Source organism: Ixodes scapularis, unplaced genomic scaffold (assembly GCF_016920785.2).
Source record: "Ixodes scapularis isolate PalLabHiFi unplaced genomic scaffold, ASM1692078v2 PGA_scaffold1__304_contigs__length_218370807, whole genome shotgun sequence".
Taxonomy (NCBI): Eukaryota; Metazoa; Arthropoda; class Arachnida; order Ixodida; family Ixodidae; genus Ixodes; species Ixodes scapularis.
In genome coordinates, this window is record NW_024609846.1 from 159,352,279 (window position 1) to 159,367,327 (window position 15,049).

The 15,049-nt window shown below is 46.7% G+C and overlaps 1 protein-coding gene across 1 annotated transcript in view; it reads left to right on the forward strand.

Moving 5' to 3' along the window:
• Positions 1 to 15,049, forward strand: part of LOC8054055 (neprilysin-1) — a 257,784-nt gene that overhangs the window by 168,231 nt on the left and 74,504 nt on the right. The window contains exons 7-9 of the mRNA XM_029994983.4: positions 10,588 to 10,793; positions 11,740 to 11,931; positions 13,669 to 13,755. Of these exons, the coding sequence (XP_029850843.2) occupies positions 10,588 to 10,793; positions 11,740 to 11,931; positions 13,669 to 13,755 (485 nt within the window). The remainder of the gene's footprint in view (positions 1 to 10,587; positions 10,794 to 11,739; positions 11,932 to 13,668; positions 13,756 to 15,049) is intronic.

Here is a 15,049-nt window from a genome sequence, read left to right on the forward strand (position 1 = left end):
GGGGCTGTGGGCGGAAGTGCCCATCTGAGACGTGTATTCCTGCGTTGTTTTGAAAGGAACCAGACAAAAACCTGCCTTCTTGTCAAAATCCTGCGACTGGGGCTGTACCAAAAGGGTCGAGAAAGGTTTGAAGGTCAGTTTTCGTGCGCTCGGTTCGTCCGAGAACGTGAATATGTGCCATGAAAAGGGAAAACCAGACGCCGTCGGACCACGATTGCTTGGCGGGAAGCATTTTGGGTTGAATTCACGGATACTTCTGGCCATCAGATTTATTTGTTTTGTTCCAAAATGAACCCCGGAAAACCGTCAAGTTGTACGGACCACCTGCGGACTACGTTCAGTGCGTCTTCAAGTTCAAACGGTCGCCTGATCGTTCGAACTGTCGTCTGCTCTTTCAAACGTTTCTGCTTGTCGCCTGCTCTCTCAGAGGACACCGGCCCGTAGACCAAACGTGGGCCCGGTACTTTCGATAAGAAGTAAGTGCAGGCCTCAAAAGACTTAAGTTTAAAAGTTGGTAAGCAGGCTCGACGTAAATAGTAGATACAAGGAGATGTTGATCATTGTTACCAGTGGCCATCACCGACTTATTATGCCTGATTCACTTGGTTACATTCTGCTTGCGATTTTCAGTATCGACGTCGACCATCTCAGCTACGGTTCACGCTTTTGCAGTCCGAGCGACGTTGCTACTGAAAATTGCGAGCGAAATCTCATCATGTGAATCAGGCTTTAGCGTACATTCTGTGTCGTCCATGCGGAATGAATCGCCGCATGTCAGATTATTCACGCGAAGTTTTGCGGTGTAACGAGCCTCGTTAATTTCGCTGACGCCGCTCAAGTAGTTAGACATCGTTAGGAAGACGTAGAATCAACAACTCCAACGCGAAAAAGAGCGTGGGGACTCACACCGACGCCGACAACATCGCATTTCAATGGTTTGTTTATGGGCGACGGCGAGTTTCTTGCCCACACCCCCATCGCGCATGCGCGGCGCCGATGGCGTCCGCTAGGGGTGCTCCGGGCGCTCCGGTTTGTTTATAAACGTAAGTTGGTGAATACACGAAATCATCTCTGTTACGTCACGGCGCGGTGAAAACGCGACGGACGCACTTCCGGTCTGGGGCTGTGGGCGGAAGGCCCCATGTGAGACTTGTATTCCTGCGTTGTTTTGAAATTAACCAGACAAAAACCTGCCTTCTCGTCAAAACACCGCGACTGTGGCTGTACCAAAAGGGTCGAGAAAGGTTTGAAGGTCAGTTTTTATGTGCTCGGTTCGTCCGAGAAGGTGGATATGTGCCGTGAAAAGAGAAAACCAGATGCCGTCGGACCACGATTGCTTGGGCGGGAAGCACTTTGGTTTGAGTTCACGGATACTTGTGGTCATCAGATTTATTTGTTTTGTTCCAACATGAACGCCGGAAGATCGCCACCTGCGGACTACGTTCAAGTTCAAACGGCCGCCTGATCGTTCGAACTGTCGTCTGCTCTTTTAGACAACACCAGCCCATAGACCAAACGTGGGCCCGGTACTTGCTATAAGAAGTAAGTGCAGGCCTCAAAAGATTTAAGTTTGAAGGTTGGTAAACAGGCTGGATTAAAACAGTAGATACAAGGATATGTTCATCGTTGTTACCAGTGGCCAACACCGACTTGTTAGACCTGATTCACTTGATCCGATTCTACTTGAGATTTTCAGTACCAACGTCGACTGCGGTTCACGCTTTTGCAGCCCGAGCGACGTCCCGACCGAAAATTGCGAGCGAAATCTCATCATGCGAATCAGGCTTTAGCGTCCATTCGGCGGCGTCCACGCGGAATTTATCGACGCATGTCACATTATTCACGCGCAGTTTTGCGGTGTAACGAGCCTCGTTAATTTCGCTGAGGCCGCTCAAGTAGTAAGACGTTGCCAGGAAGACGTAGAATCAACAATTCGAACGCGAAAAAGGGCAGGGGACTCACACCAACCCCGATAACATCGCATTTTAATGGTTTGTTTATAGGCGAAGGTGGAGCTTCTTGCCCACACCCCCACGTGCATGCGCGGCGCCGGTGGCGTCCGCTAGGGGCGCTCCGGTTTGTTTATAAACTGGAGCGCCCCTAGCTGGTTTGTTTATAAAGTACCAGGAACTGGATACAGTGTGCACTGCTTGTGGAGAGGAGGACGAGACGGCTGAGCACTTGATACTCTACTGTAAAGGGCTTCACCCTATGCCTACCGAAGACAAGATAGATTTAATAAAGTCATTGGGTTTTAGAGACTGCGAAGGGAGAGCGGATTTCAAGACTGTAGAAATTACCAAGCAAAGATTAAGTGAATGGTGGCAGAAATCGAGAGAAAACTAGGTATTGTCTTATTCACTGATGGCAAGAGGGTTTCATAGCCTCACATTCTTTGTACTGCGGAGTGAATATAGATTTCACATTTCAATATTCTAAGCTTAAATGGTAAAACAAAATGGCTAGGTGGCGTAAGCTACCGCCCGATCCAAAGGGCTCAGCCGTATTCATCCGTCCATCCATCCATCCAAACGTGAGTAGGTGTATATATGGGTTGCACTGACGTCACATAGCGTACTTTTGACCACCATCTAAGAGGAAGAGAGGGAAGCTGCTTTCGTAAGAATTTTGAGTAACAGGTTAATCTTCTATGACCTTTTGGGAGGAGAATAGCGACGTCTGTGCAAATCCGGGAGGCACAAAAGAAGATCCCGATAAGAGGGGAGCTCCCTCTTCTTCTCTACTCTTGTGGTCATCGGAGCGCTCTTTGAATGACGTCACGTGCAACCCACCCATGTATAGTCAGTCTTGCCCTAGCTCACTCCTGAACATTCTAGGCCAAATCTTCGAAAAGCCGAGTGTGTTAGATAAGGCGTTGACTGTGGCTTTGCCGACTCACTCCGATTCTCCCGAAGTCGAGACACATTAACCTTAGCGCTAGCCAGCTGTCAGGCAGACGCACCGTCGCACGCCGCTGCCGCCGTCGACGCTCGCTGATGTTTTCTCGACAGTTTTTTTTTTCTTCTTTTGGCACAAGTTTGCAGTTCATATCTATATTCTCAGTTCATTATTCTTCGTCTCGTCGCCCTCTTTCGTGACAACTTATTTTGAGCTGCCGTGGTAAACAAAACATTAACAAGTGCTCTAAAACAAAAACTAAAAAAAAATAACTCGTATCATACTTACGAATGAGAATGGCAGACTAATAAACAACACTTCTGTTTAGTTACAGACATACTTCTGCCTGTAACTTGCTTTAGTTACAGGCAGACCTCTGCCTGTAACTAAAACAAGAGAGGCTTTACGAACCATGCGACAGCGGCCAAACAAGCTCGCTATGGATGCTTTTATAGACGCGCTATGTTGAATGTTTCATAGCAGTACACACAATAACTGCCGAGGATAAACCGAGACTTTCCAAGAAATAAACGTTTGGCAGAAAAAAAAACCAAAAAAAAACCTGAATCGGCGGGACATCAACCGGGTTCTTCCAAGTGTCACCTGCGTGCCTGACTAACCCCGCTGCTCTCAAGCAATATGTCATTTTTTTCTTAATTAATAATATTACTCTTTAAGGTGGAAAAAAGGCGCACATGTTGATGATTTTAATAAAATGAAATTTTCTAAATGTTCAACGGTCAAACGGAGAAAGTAAGAATATATTTCAGTGCTGAAAAATACTGTCACATTTTCATGAAGGTCGAGTAGCTCTCAAAGGCAAGTAACTTCGAAGTTATTGTGTTATTTTCTGGATGTGACACATTTCCGACGTTGTTTGCTTATGCACTCTGGGCAAAAAGGGTGCAAGTGGTATTGAGTGATACAAATAGGTATGAATAAAGCAATAATTTAGCGCCATATTAATTAGAAAAAAAAGTGAAAGCCGTAACGCCCTGTAACGCCGAATTGGAGCGCAGCTCTTGAGGAGGAGGAGGGCAGGGTACTCAGGGGAGAGTATAGACCGACACGCGGAGCGGCTCTGTTTACCAACACGGCCGGAAGGCCGCGCATGCGCGGTAGCTATGTGGGCAAAAGCAGCCCGGCTGTCCGTGTTTTCGCCATTGCGCTCTATGGCGTGCGCTCGTTGTTGACGTTGTAGGGACGCTTGTATCTTTATTTGTGCGTCGTATTTCCTCATAACGTATGTCGTATGCTATGCTTGACTATTTGAGCTCGTTGCCCGAGCCTGAACGGTAGCGGTATCGAAACAAACTGTGCGTGGACGGCGTTGCCTACGAGGATCCGTACGCCGTAAACAATGCCTCCTGGAGTTCCGACGTGAAGTTGCTGCCACCGAAGTCGACGGCCGAGCTCGTCGTTTATTTAGCTTTTTCGCGAAGCCAGTTCACGGCCGACACGGTGCAGGCGTACAAGTCTCTCGAGGTCTACGATTACTTCGAGTCGGTTTGCGCACTGCCGGCGGGATCAGCAGACTGTGGGTCTGCGGAAGTGTGTGTATTCATTAATTGATTAAATACACAGAGCGTCCTCAAGTCAAGGTATGATATTTTTCATACCCTCATGACCACAAGGCATTACAATCAGTAAAGGTTTGTCCGTTCTGCAGTCTTGGCGGTAACAGGTTACAAGTAACGGCGTTACCAGGAACGCGTTACTTTTTTCAGTAACGTAGTAACCTAGTCGTTACGTTTTCGACACAGTAACGGGTAACGTACTTATGTTACTATTTCAAGGAACGTAGTTACGTTAGTCGTTACTACTTCCCAAGTCTTAAAGAAATTACAGTACAATTGTTTCCGTGTTTTAGGCGTCAAGCCATGTTTTTCTTTGCGTTTTTTCTCGTAAGTATTTAGGTGAAACCGTGAAAAGAGATAAAGTAATTATGTTCAGTTTCTGCATGAACATAATGTTTCTTTGATATATGACATGTATCGTCAAAACCGTAAAATGTGTTAAATCATAATTTAAAAAAGTAACGCAGAAGTAGCGTGCCTTACTTTTTATCGGTAGCGGCAACGCGACCTTTTATTTTTAGATAACGTAGCTCAGTAACGCGTACCTTTTATTTGCAAGTAACGAGTAACGTATTTCGTTACTTGTTTTTTTTTGGTAACGCCTACAACACTGCCGTTCTGTCGTCGATCCCCTTCTGCTCGGTAGCATGGGCGTAGCGAGCCTCCGACGAGCGCTTGGGGCGTGCCCGGGTGCGTCGTGCGCGAACACCGTGGAAACAAAATCCGGGTGGTCTCGATCAGACAACGGTTTCCCTGCACATATGCAAGCCTCGGGACGGAGATTGAAATGGAAGCCGCACTTGCCTCCAAGAAAATGTTTGCCGCACAAACGGTCGTTCGCGCGAGGCGACCATTCTTTTGGATCCACGGATATTATCCACCTTCTGTGCCTTTCAGAGTCTGCCGGGAACTTGTGGAAACTCACTCCGCTGCTTCTCTTGTACATTTCGGTGCAATTAACGGCAACACAGCTTCGCGGCATGCTGAAATGCTATGACGCCCATGCGAAACGTGCGCGCTTTTGCCCACACCCCCCGGCTCCGGCGCGATTGCAGCGCCGCCGCAGCACCGTGACGTCAAGCCCGCGTGTCGGTGTATACCCCTCCTCCTTCTCCTCCTCCTCCCCTCATTCTTCAATGTCCTCCGGGGGGGTCGCGTGACCTGGGGGGTCACGTGACTTCGGGGGGGCGGGGGGGGGGGGGGGGGGGGGGGGGCTCGCGCGGTGCATTATGGTATATTTCCCATAATGCACCGCGCGGTTACGCCGACTGCGACGCCGACGCCGCTCAAGCCGGAAACGGGCGCCTAAGAGCTGCGCTCTAAAAAAGGCGTGTTGTTCTAAACAATTCGTGCTCACTAAGTGACTATAAAGCGCGAAACAAAGTAAAATAGCTAGGTCGTTAACTGCAAGGCCGCCTGACAGACTAAAGACACCGACGGGGTCGCAAGGTGGTCCAGACAAGGCGCGGTCCACCTTGACAGATGTGTGTGTTGTGTTTCTCCTTTGTTTGAAGCGATATAGATTTTAGCGCCGCACAGGAATGAGACGGCCAGAGAAATTGACGAGTCTTTCTGAATGCGTGCCCTGGTACATGCCCTTACCTTGGACTTGTTTGGGGCACAGGTATATAAAGTTCGCAACGTCGCCACGGGATGGCGCCTCAGCCCCCACTTGCCGTGGAAACTGGCTAGGAAATATCTGCCGCAAGCGCCGACAGATGGCGGCGGGGTGTATTGGTGGCGAGAACGATAGTGTTGCAAACTAAGACATATAGAGCTAGATATTAGAAAGTAGATACGGCGAAGGGAGCTTATGGAGAGGAAGAGGAGACGGCTGAGTACTTGATACTTCACTGTAAGGGGATTTACCGTGTAGCAGCTGACTAGGCTACTAATTTAACAAACACACTGGGATTTCGCGATAGTGAGGGGTTAAACAGTCAGGGGGGAGGTGGAGGTAACCAAGAACAGATTACCTGACTGGTGCCATAGGACGAGGAAACGATGAATATTTTCTTATTCCTTTCCGGGCGACACGTAGGGTGGAAGGTGTGCTCACCCGACTGCATACAAGGGCCTCCGTTGCACGGATCTTAGCTCTGAAAAATAAATCTTTAGGTATATTGTTGTCGAATAAATGTTAGGAAAAAACAAAAACACTGGCAAGTTGGCCCACCCATCCATCCATCCATCAATCGAGAGGTTTGGCGATGGGGCGCATATCGATGGAGGCCACACAGAATTGGCTGCTTATAGAAAGCGAAGCCGTGACGTAACACCTAGCAACCGAAAATCGCCGGCGAAGTCCCCCTTCGCAAATTTCGGTGCCGCGCAGTGGGGACGGCGGGGATAAACAACCAATCCTGTGCGGCCGCCGTGTTTTATGCGCATGGAAAGTGAGTGACCTGTGCTCCTCGCACTGGGAGAAAAAGGGTTTATGGTGTGTTGACCCCGCGAAATCTGCTCGAAGAGCACCTTTCCACGGGGTGAACATTCATCATGGGGTGAACATTCACCAACAATTCCGCATGGGTGAACATTCACCAGCAAAGCATGGTGAACATTGACCATGCTTTGTTATATTTCTGCGTGCATGACCGAGAGGAAACGCTTCTCGGTACATCTAGAAAGGACGTGTTAATTCTTACCCCAAGCGTAAAAGATAAGGAGGCCAGAATGATCTTGACTAGTCAGTGTCACCCCAGCTCACTCCCGAACATTCTAGGTCGAACGTTTGAGATGACGAGTGCGGTAGATAAAGATCCGAGCGTGGTAATGCGGATAATTCACTGATTCACTCTCGCGATAGCTAGCCGCCACGCCGACCCACCGTCGCTCGCTGCTGCCGCCGTCGACGCGGGCTGTTGCTTTATCGAAGCCTGTCCTTCCATTTTCGTTTCTGGCAGAGGTTCGCCTACTAAATCTTTATTTTTAGTTCATTATGCATCGTCTCGTCGCCCTCATTCGTGTCAATATAAACCCGCTACGCGAAATGTTCACGCATTTCTTCGAAAATCAGCGTGTCGCCAGCACCCATTTTTTGTTTCCATCGTTTTCGAGTATAGTTTTTCCTTGCTGTATCATGCAGAAGTGAGCGTTTTGGTTGTCAAATAGCGCGGTGCGTATGTACAGTCGGGGACAAAAGTCCCCAGGACGCGCGAGCTGTAACTGAAACGCATTGCTCTGCCATCTGCCGGTGGGTCGCCTGGTTTCGAGATCACAGAAAACCGCATGCGCGTCCTACTGTGCCTGCAAACATGTGTGTTTTCCCGCTCTCCTGCGGCGCGCCGCCTAGCTCGGGATCGGGCGCGTGGTACCGCCTCGGAGATAGCGCTTACTGACATGGCACCTATAGACAGTTGCAAGCATGGCGCCACAAGTGGTGCCCCATGCGTGCAAGCGCGTGCAATGCGCGGGTGAACGTAGCTTTGGCAAGCTCGTAATCGCACGGGCGTGCCTGCTCGAGCAGAGACATGGCGGCGGCCAGTCGCCCAGCTTGCAATCGTATAAAGCAAGAACTCAAGGCAGCTCAAGTGAGCGATAAACTCAACTGATTATAAAGCAAGGTGCGCTGACATGGCGAAATGCAACACAATGCCGCAGGCGGTATCTCCAGGTCCGGAATGCGTAGCAGACGCTCGTCACCCGCAAGCGTTCTTTCCGAGGCGGTACCACGCGCCCAATTCCGAGTTAGGCGCCGCGCCGCAGGAAAGCGGGAAAACAGACATGTTTGCAGGCACAGTAGGACGCGCATGTGCTTTTGTGTGATCTCGAAACCAGGCGACCCGCCGGCAGATGGTAGAGAAATGCGTTTCAGTCGCAGCTCGCGCGTCCTGGGGACTTTTGTCCCCGACTGTACTTCATCTTGCCTTCCGTTACTTCGCGCTGTTTTCTTCACTGATATCATATTCAACCGACTAGTCCAACTTCACGCTTTGTGGCTAAGCACGCTTCTTGAATCCATGCTGGTGTTCAGGCGCGTAGGAAAGGAAGGGGGGGGGGGTGTTTCCGTATGAGAACACCCCCCAAAATTTTGCTTTATATATATATATATATATATTATTGTGTGTGCTACCACCCGCACCTTAAGACACCCCCGAAGCTACTTACTGGCTACGCCCAAGCTGCTGTTACATATTCGCGAGACAGGAAAGTGATGCGTGAAGAATGTTATATAAATTGTTCGGCGCCCTCTGTGTGTATCAATAAATGCCAATAAATGCCCGCCGATTTGCCGACCTTAGTTTTAGGAAGTTGGAATAGCTCGAAAATTTCAAAATTCTAAATCCAGCTTTTGCGCTTTCCCTTTTCCACACCATCTTAGAATGAGACATAGTGGTACCGGGTCAAACCAGTCTTTGGAAAGACGTCTCAGCGATGATTACTGTCCAGCTCGCTTGCACCTTTGCATTTAATTGCATTATAATAATCCGCTGTATTTTTGGCTGGCCGCTTGTATTCTTAGACCGCACTGAAAGTGCGATCTAAGATTACTCTCAGATAACTTTAGCAGACAGGAAATACTTTACGCTTTATGTATTTCTTTAAAAATTAAGTTAGCGACACTAATGCGGTTTCTGCAGGTAGGTTCATTGACCACGGGGACACACTATATGGTATAATTGTCGCGCTAAGTCGGATAAATATGTAAATTACGCTCATTTATTTTTAATGAGTGAAAATAAACATATTGTTCTAATTAGGAAATTGCTCGGCATCATCAAAAATCACTAAATCATAAAATTTCAGAAAACTTGGAGGGAGTATGGGCTGCGAGGTAGTGCGCTAAAGTTACCACTCATGAAACAGGCAGAATGCAAGCGCTGTGAAAAGGAGGATGATAAGAGACGAAATAGCCTTGCGGGCGCTTTTTCGCACCAGAGCACAACCCCTCTTCCCATGGACTTTGAATTAAAGAAAAAAGGATATACACATAAAGCAATTTTATCTAATTAATAAACTAATCGTGACGATTATTTCCCAGATTTATGTCCCCCCTGGCCGTATAATCCAGCTGCTCGAACCACATCAGTATAGCCTTCCCAACCTTTTCAAATAAAATCTTTGCAGCCTAGAAAAATAAAGAAGAGAAAACAGCCCCTATATATAGTGCACTATTTTGCACGGTCATCAATCAGGGGGAAACGGTGCGCGGTGTTTGTAAATACTTTTTGGAGCACAAACGTAACGCCTGTCCAGAGTCACTCCACCCTGGAAAATGTGATCGTCGTGGCTGGCCCTCTCTTTCTAATGTAGCGCTCAAGCTACTGTCGCTTCCCGTGTCCAGCTCTAAAACTGAACGTAGTTGCCACCAGACGTAGGTGCTCAACAGAAAAGATCGCTACCGTTTGTCTTATCATGGTTATGTACTGTCGCAGACAGTATGAGTCGAAAAAGTCCGTTATGCTTCTTTGGCATACGTTCTAGTTTCTACAAGGGCTGTGGTCCGATCTGTAAAGTGAATGCAAGTTGAGGTCCCACACTTCAAGCTTTCTGAAAAATCGAGAAATAAGAAAGCTTGCGTGGACCGCAGACATAGAAAAAGCCCGGATTGGGCACTTTATTTCACATCGTGTGCGGAGGTACGTTGTCCGTAATACAACAAGCTCGTGCCATACGATTTATGAATTTTTGTTTTGAATTTGTTATAGATTTGTGCAAAAATACCGTTTTTGCAAAATATACATCTATCCACGCTACTCTTATTCTATAGTTTAATACACGCGAAATAGCATGCTTCCAGACGAAAAGTGCCGATCAGTCTTGAACCATACTGTTTATAAAATAAATACCAATTTAAAGGGTAAAACAAATTCATGGCGATAATTTCCTGCCAATTTTAACGAACAATAATTACCGAAAAAATAGATTCCTGTAGTTATCACCTCGTAGCTAAATGCTACTTGTGACTTAACTATTACGATAGGTTAGGTTTAGATCAACACATTCAGGTAATCACTAGTTTCGAAGGTGTAGTAGCAATTCTTATACAGTGCCATTCTTCGCTGAATCTCTACAAGATTCACACAGTGCCTTACAACAGTAGTTTGAACGGAGCTGTTCCCTGTGTTCTGGCGTCCGCTTGCAACACTTTGCCGCCTTCTATCCACAGCTATTAGCGAGGAGCTCAAGTTCGACTCCCTAAAAGAGTTCCTGAGCAGCATGGGTTTCAGCAAGTGGCCCATGCCGGTCGCGTGGGACTCGGCCCCTCCCTGGGAAGAAACCTTTGCACGCGTCTTCCGCAAGACGGGCCTGAGTTTCATCATCTCGGCTAGCGTTGTCCAGGACCTCAAGAACGCAACGTACTTCATCATCAGCGTAAGACACCGGTTCGCGATCCTCAAAATTTTCCCCCTCCCCACTTTTAGTTTCAGATATGTTATGAGTTTTTAAATGCGTACGCATTCTCTTTGAGTCCCGTTAATCTGACAATATTTTAAAAAAAATGTCCGTTGAAAATTTAAAGGAGAAGCTCAGGATTTGTCAGAAATGATCAAACTCAGCAGATGAAAGATAGCAATTGTAATTTCTATATTTTTTGACATGTTAAAAGCGAGAAACAAAATAGGCAAACTTGGAGCGACTACCCACTAGGGGGTTTGAGCATACTTATGAAGCCGCTCTCTTCCATGCACCCACCCTGCATGCTTAACTCACTCTAATTTGCAGCGCATTGCTGCAAATTAGCTCCAGAGCTCAATCTGTGTTGTCTTTTCTACCATGGTAACGTCCGCGTGAAAGAGGATGTACGTAAAACTCTATCAATAGACGAAAATAAGCGTCACTTCGAGAATAGCCACTGCGTCCTGGAATCAATGACCGGTTTATGCCAGGCTTGTAGTTTGACAAGACGACAGGCATCAACCGCATGACAAGCGGACAGCTTAGTGACTGGTCTGCTAATCACAAAGTCGAGATCGGGATATTCGTACCGGCAGTGTCAATTATAATTTAATAAAAAATGCTCGTCTGGGTAGTTCCTCATCAAAAAAAGCGCGCCTATAAGGCTCAATGTCCCGTTGTAGTTCGACGCTCTTCTTTTACTTGTCAAGCAAAGTTACGCCATGTGTTTCTTTCCTTGTAGTACTCATGATATACCTTAACAGCATATTGTAAAAATTCAATTGCCGCTTCTCTTCTGCCAATCTGCTTGCGATATTTGCGCGTAATCTTTCTTGTGGCGATTCCTTTTTTTCAATCGCTTGTGTCCGTTTCATGTCCGCATTTGTGTGTGGGGCTAATGGATCTACCTTGGCGCCTCCAGTTGGATCAGCCGGGCTTCGGCATCGGTCGCAACCAGCTGCTGAATCAGACGAGCGCCAACAACGCGCCCATTGTGCGAGCGTACAAGACGTACGCGTCCGACAGCATCCGCCTCTTCCAGCCCCAGATGGGCGCCGGCGAGAGGGAGGCCGTGGTCGACGACATCGTAAACTTCGAGTCCCAGCTGGCAAAGGTGGCCCCACTTCCATTCTAGTCACACGCTCTATAGCTCGAGTATTTTTCTTTCGACCTTATTTTGAAAACACGGAAATTAGAAAGGTGTCCTCTAGGGAAAGCATTTAGCATATTCACTATTGGATAGTGTAGGTTTCTAGGAAAAAGAAAAAAACGCAAATAAGGAAAAAAGGTTCTATTTTTATATACAGAGAAAAAAAATATGAAGGACGTTTACAAATCTATGTAATGTGAAACTAGAGCGCAGCTCTTGAGGATACGGAGGGGAGGAAATGCTCCTCCTCCTCTTTCTCCTTCTCCTTCCCTCCCATTTTCGCCTTTCTTCCTCCTCTCCTCCTCCCGTTAAATTTTCCTCTAAGTTTAGTGAAAATTTCCCCGCTACATTTTGCAAAAAAATGTTTCCGCTAGATTTAGCGGGAAAATTTGCCCGCTAAATTTAGCGGGACTATTTCCCCGCTAAATTTAGCGGGTTAAGTTTCCCGCTAGATATAGCGGGAAAATTTGCCCGCTAAATTTAGCGGGACTATTTCCCCGCTAAATTTAGCGGGTTAAGTTTCCCGCTAAATTTAGCGTGAAAATTGACGTCACTTGATCTCAACACCAACCAATTAATTTTCTTCGCTAAATTCAGCGAAAAAATGATGTCACATTACTTCGTGCCACTTCAAACATGAACAAATTCAGTTTCTCCGCTAGATTTAGCGGTAAAATCGACATCAGGTGACCTTAACACCAATTCAATTTACCGCTAAATTTAGCGGGACGGTTACGCCGACGGCGACGCCGCTCAATACGGAAACGGGCGCCTAAGAGCTGCGCTTTGAAAGAAACGGCTGGCTGATGCTGCCATTCACAGATGGCAGCACATGGCACAAGAACTCCAAAGTTTCTTTCAGAGCAGCATCAGAGATCAGATCCAGCAGATCCGAGCGCGTGTGGTAGCATGACGCCATTCATGTCATGTTATCGATAGTCCTTGCTGGCTTTTTAAATCGCGCCTGTAACGCCTCCTAGGGACGGCTTCCCCGCTGCAAAACGGATTTTGGTGCAGACTGATTACACTGCGTATATTACTGATTTTTACGCATCATTCTCTCACCAGGGTATCGAATTAGTTCTGTTAATGTCATAGGCGACCATTTCTCATAAAAAGCGCATAGACATATTTTAACACATACTGTATATCCTTCACTCTGTAGTCAGTGACACGTTGAAAGTTCAAGGAAACCTATTCTCACCTCTTTCCACTTTAGCAGAGCAAATGTGGGAAAGAATGTCGCCTGCTGTATAGCGATCGCTCCGCTAAAGGGAGAAGAGGTGGGAGCACCGTCCGGTGAACCCTTAACCTGTCACCGACTATTCTTATACTCTGATCAGAGCTCTCTGTAAGTTGACGCCATTGTGACACTTCCTCTCGTCATAAGCACTCACAAACCGCCGTGACAATTCAGTAAGAGTCAAAGGCGATTACGCGAATTCGAGTTTAGGCGTTCTTTATGTAAAAAAAAAATTACAATCGACACAAGGATCTCCTTGGTTATAAAGCGGTTGTGCAACGAGCTCAAAATATCGGAGATCTCGGGTCGACTCTTCGGGTAAAGTTTTTTTTTTTTTTTTTTCTCACTATATTGTTTTGTGCATGTGCATGTATCAATGGGACGGTCAAACATGTTTACGGTGTGGTTTAAAACATACTGCCGCACTCACTGACTAACAGCGTTCTCGGTGCTCGCAGATGACGCGTTCTCCAGAGGAGCGGCGCAACATGAACTCATTGTACCACCGCATGACGATGGCGAGGCTGATGCTAGACTACCCGGAGGTGAGTGAGTTTTAGCGTGTTTGCCGCTTGGGTGCGTGCCGGGGTTCCACTGACGACGACGTCGTGCGGAGGCGTTGTCTTTTGGGGGTATTCGGCCAGCCCGGTGGTACTCCAGAGGGACGTTTAAAGCGCTTTTCTGGACGCTTCCGTAATCCGTGACATGTATCAAGTCACGTGCCCACAGGTTGGCCAGCATTCCGAGGGGCGCAGTTGGTGCGCTTACAGCCAGCAGGCGGGGGTCACCAAAACCCATTCTGGATGCAACCTGAACATGACTTTCACGCGGTTGCCAACAAAGTGAAGAGCATGACCGTGAAAACCAATACATGATTATAGCCGAAGCGCGTCTTCCATTCAATCCGATACAATGAGGCAAAACATGAATAAAGCAAAGATAACTTGAAACAACGAAAAAAATGATTGAATTGAAAAAAAAAAGCAACTACAACTGGTGACGCCATAGAAACACTTGAATTAGTGAATATTTGCTGTTTTCGCTTAAATGATAAAGCTAAATATTTCAACGATTTTCTTAAGTGGGCACACACATGTCTGAGTTGCTGTAGGGTGTATGAAAAATGTGTATTACTGGACGAAATAAAATAGAAATGAATAAAAATTAGGTTGATAAATACGTTGAATAAAAAATATTGTCCATTCCTAGAGCCACGGACTGTTATTAAATGAACACATTTGAACTAATTGTGTCGCAAAACACTATCCAGTTCATTAACTGACTACTCGGAGGCGTATAAAGGCCAATAAAATTAGGCGAGCACTAAGGCTTCGTTAAAATTGAAGTTAGGTCACTTCGAAGGATTGCATTTTTTCTGCGGCGAATAACTATGTTTTTACAGCAGGTTTAACGCCGCTCATACCGAACGTTTGACATTTTCGCATGAAGTTATGCTGAGACGTTTGTGAGGGAGTGCATTTCTGCATGAAGAAGCTCTACATGAAATGCCTCTCATGATCTAAATATTATTTGTGTACTGTGGAGCGACAGTGAGTCTAGACTCCTTGGTATCTGTACGTTTTGATTACCAGATGACGTAGACTCTCTGTATATGTGTGTCGTAGTCAGCTACAGTAATACACTTTCCAATAACTAAGGGGGATGTGTAGACAGCTAAAAAAACGTTGTTTTGCGCATTCATCACGTCTCAGGACATTGCAGCATTCCTTAGAAAAAATAATTTGTTAAAAGGTGTTCGCACAAGCGATGTACGCGTTTTAATTTTAGCATTGACGTTTTCGGGCAAGAGTTTTGCCCTTTCAATTTCTACTTGCATTT